At 65.4% G+C, this 1,102-nt stretch overlaps 2 protein-coding genes across 2 annotated transcripts; both read left to right on the forward strand.

Moving 5' to 3' along the window:
• Window positions 1-223: 223 nt before the first annotated feature.
• On the forward strand, window positions 224-589 carry DQ04_22011000 (hypothetical protein; the record flags this gene model as incomplete). Its single annotated transcript, XM_009318058.1, has 1 exon — window positions 224-589. One exon carries the CDS (start codon window positions 224-226, stop codon window positions 587-589), a length of 366 nt encoding a protein of 121 aa, XP_009316333.1.
• Window positions 590-756: 167 nt separating this feature from the next.
• Window positions 757-1,074, forward strand: DQ04_22011010 (hypothetical protein; the record flags this gene model as incomplete). The annotated part of the gene is made up of 1 exon (XM_009318059.1): window positions 757-1,074. The coding sequence occupies one exon, from the start codon at window positions 757-759 to the stop codon at window positions 1,072-1,074; it is 318 nt and encodes a 105-aa protein (XP_009316334.1).
• Between the last annotated feature and the right edge of the window lie 28 nt (window positions 1,075-1,102).

The following is a 1,102-nucleotide window of genomic DNA, read 5'->3' on the forward strand; positions in this document are numbered from 1 at the left end:
GCGAGTGGGGCCGCCAACGACGGAAGAGGTGCCGCTGCGCTGGCCGCTGCGCATCTGCAGCCCACGGTGCCGCGGAGTACGGCTCAGCGCTGTCAAACTCAGCGGTTGTGGCGCCGGTAGCGCTGGCGGGAGGCCAGCGACGCTGTACTGTGCCACGAACTTGGACTCCACATTGTTGATGGCAGCTCGTGACTGCTGCTGTTGCTGCTGCTGGTGGCGGGCCATGGCCTCCGTGATGGTACTCGTGGCGGGGCCTGGAGAGACCGCAGTGCTCGACGAGTGTTGCGGCTTCACTGCGCAGCGCTGCTCCGCAAAGGCCGCAGTGACGCGCAGCTGCGGCGAGACGCTCTCCACCTTGATCGAGTGCGATGCCGCTTTGGAGTACGAGGAGCCATCGACGGCAGAAACGGCCACACGATCGGCCGCTGTCATGCTCGGCGTGCGCGGGGTTCGTCGCTTGCGACGAATTGCGGGCGAGGAGCTGTCGGTGACGTCACGCTCATGCTTCGCCAGCACCATGCGGGTGACGAATACACCGCTCTCGCCATCGTCATTGTTATGGCGGTTTGTGTTGCCGTGGCTGTCCTGAGGGGGCGGGGCAACGGTCTGTCTTCTGGCACTGCTGGGCGCCAGGGGATTTCTTCTATTGACTGGCGTGTGCACAGAGGACAGTCGCCACGCTGTGCTGCCATTGTTATTATTACTGTTGCCGCTGTTTATTACCTGCTCGTACTGCTGCGCTGCAGCAATGAGGCGATGCCCGCTCATGAGCCGCTGCAGCGCCTCCTGCTGTGCTGCTGCCCGCGACTGCAGCTCCACTTCGTGATGGTGCTGCAGCTCCGCGAGCTCGAGGCTGTGCTTCGCCCCCGCGTTGTCGAGCGCCCGCTTCTGCTCCTCCACGACGCCCGTCAACTGCTCTACACGGCGTGCGAGGCGCGCCACCTCCTTCTCCAGCAGCCCCACACGCGGCACCGCCTCGGCGGCCTCGCGCGTCTTTTGCTGCAGCTCCTCCTCGAGGCGGTTGCAGCGTGCCGCCAGCTGCTCGTACCGCTGCAGCGAAACGCCGTCGTGTGAACTCACCGCATCGACGTGGTGCGCCTGC

Source organism: Trypanosoma grayi (genome assembly GCF_000691245.1).
Source record: "Trypanosoma grayi strain ANR4 Tgr_2201_V1, whole genome shotgun sequence".
Classification (NCBI taxonomy): domain Eukaryota; phylum Euglenozoa; class Kinetoplastea; order Trypanosomatida; family Trypanosomatidae; genus Trypanosoma; species Trypanosoma grayi.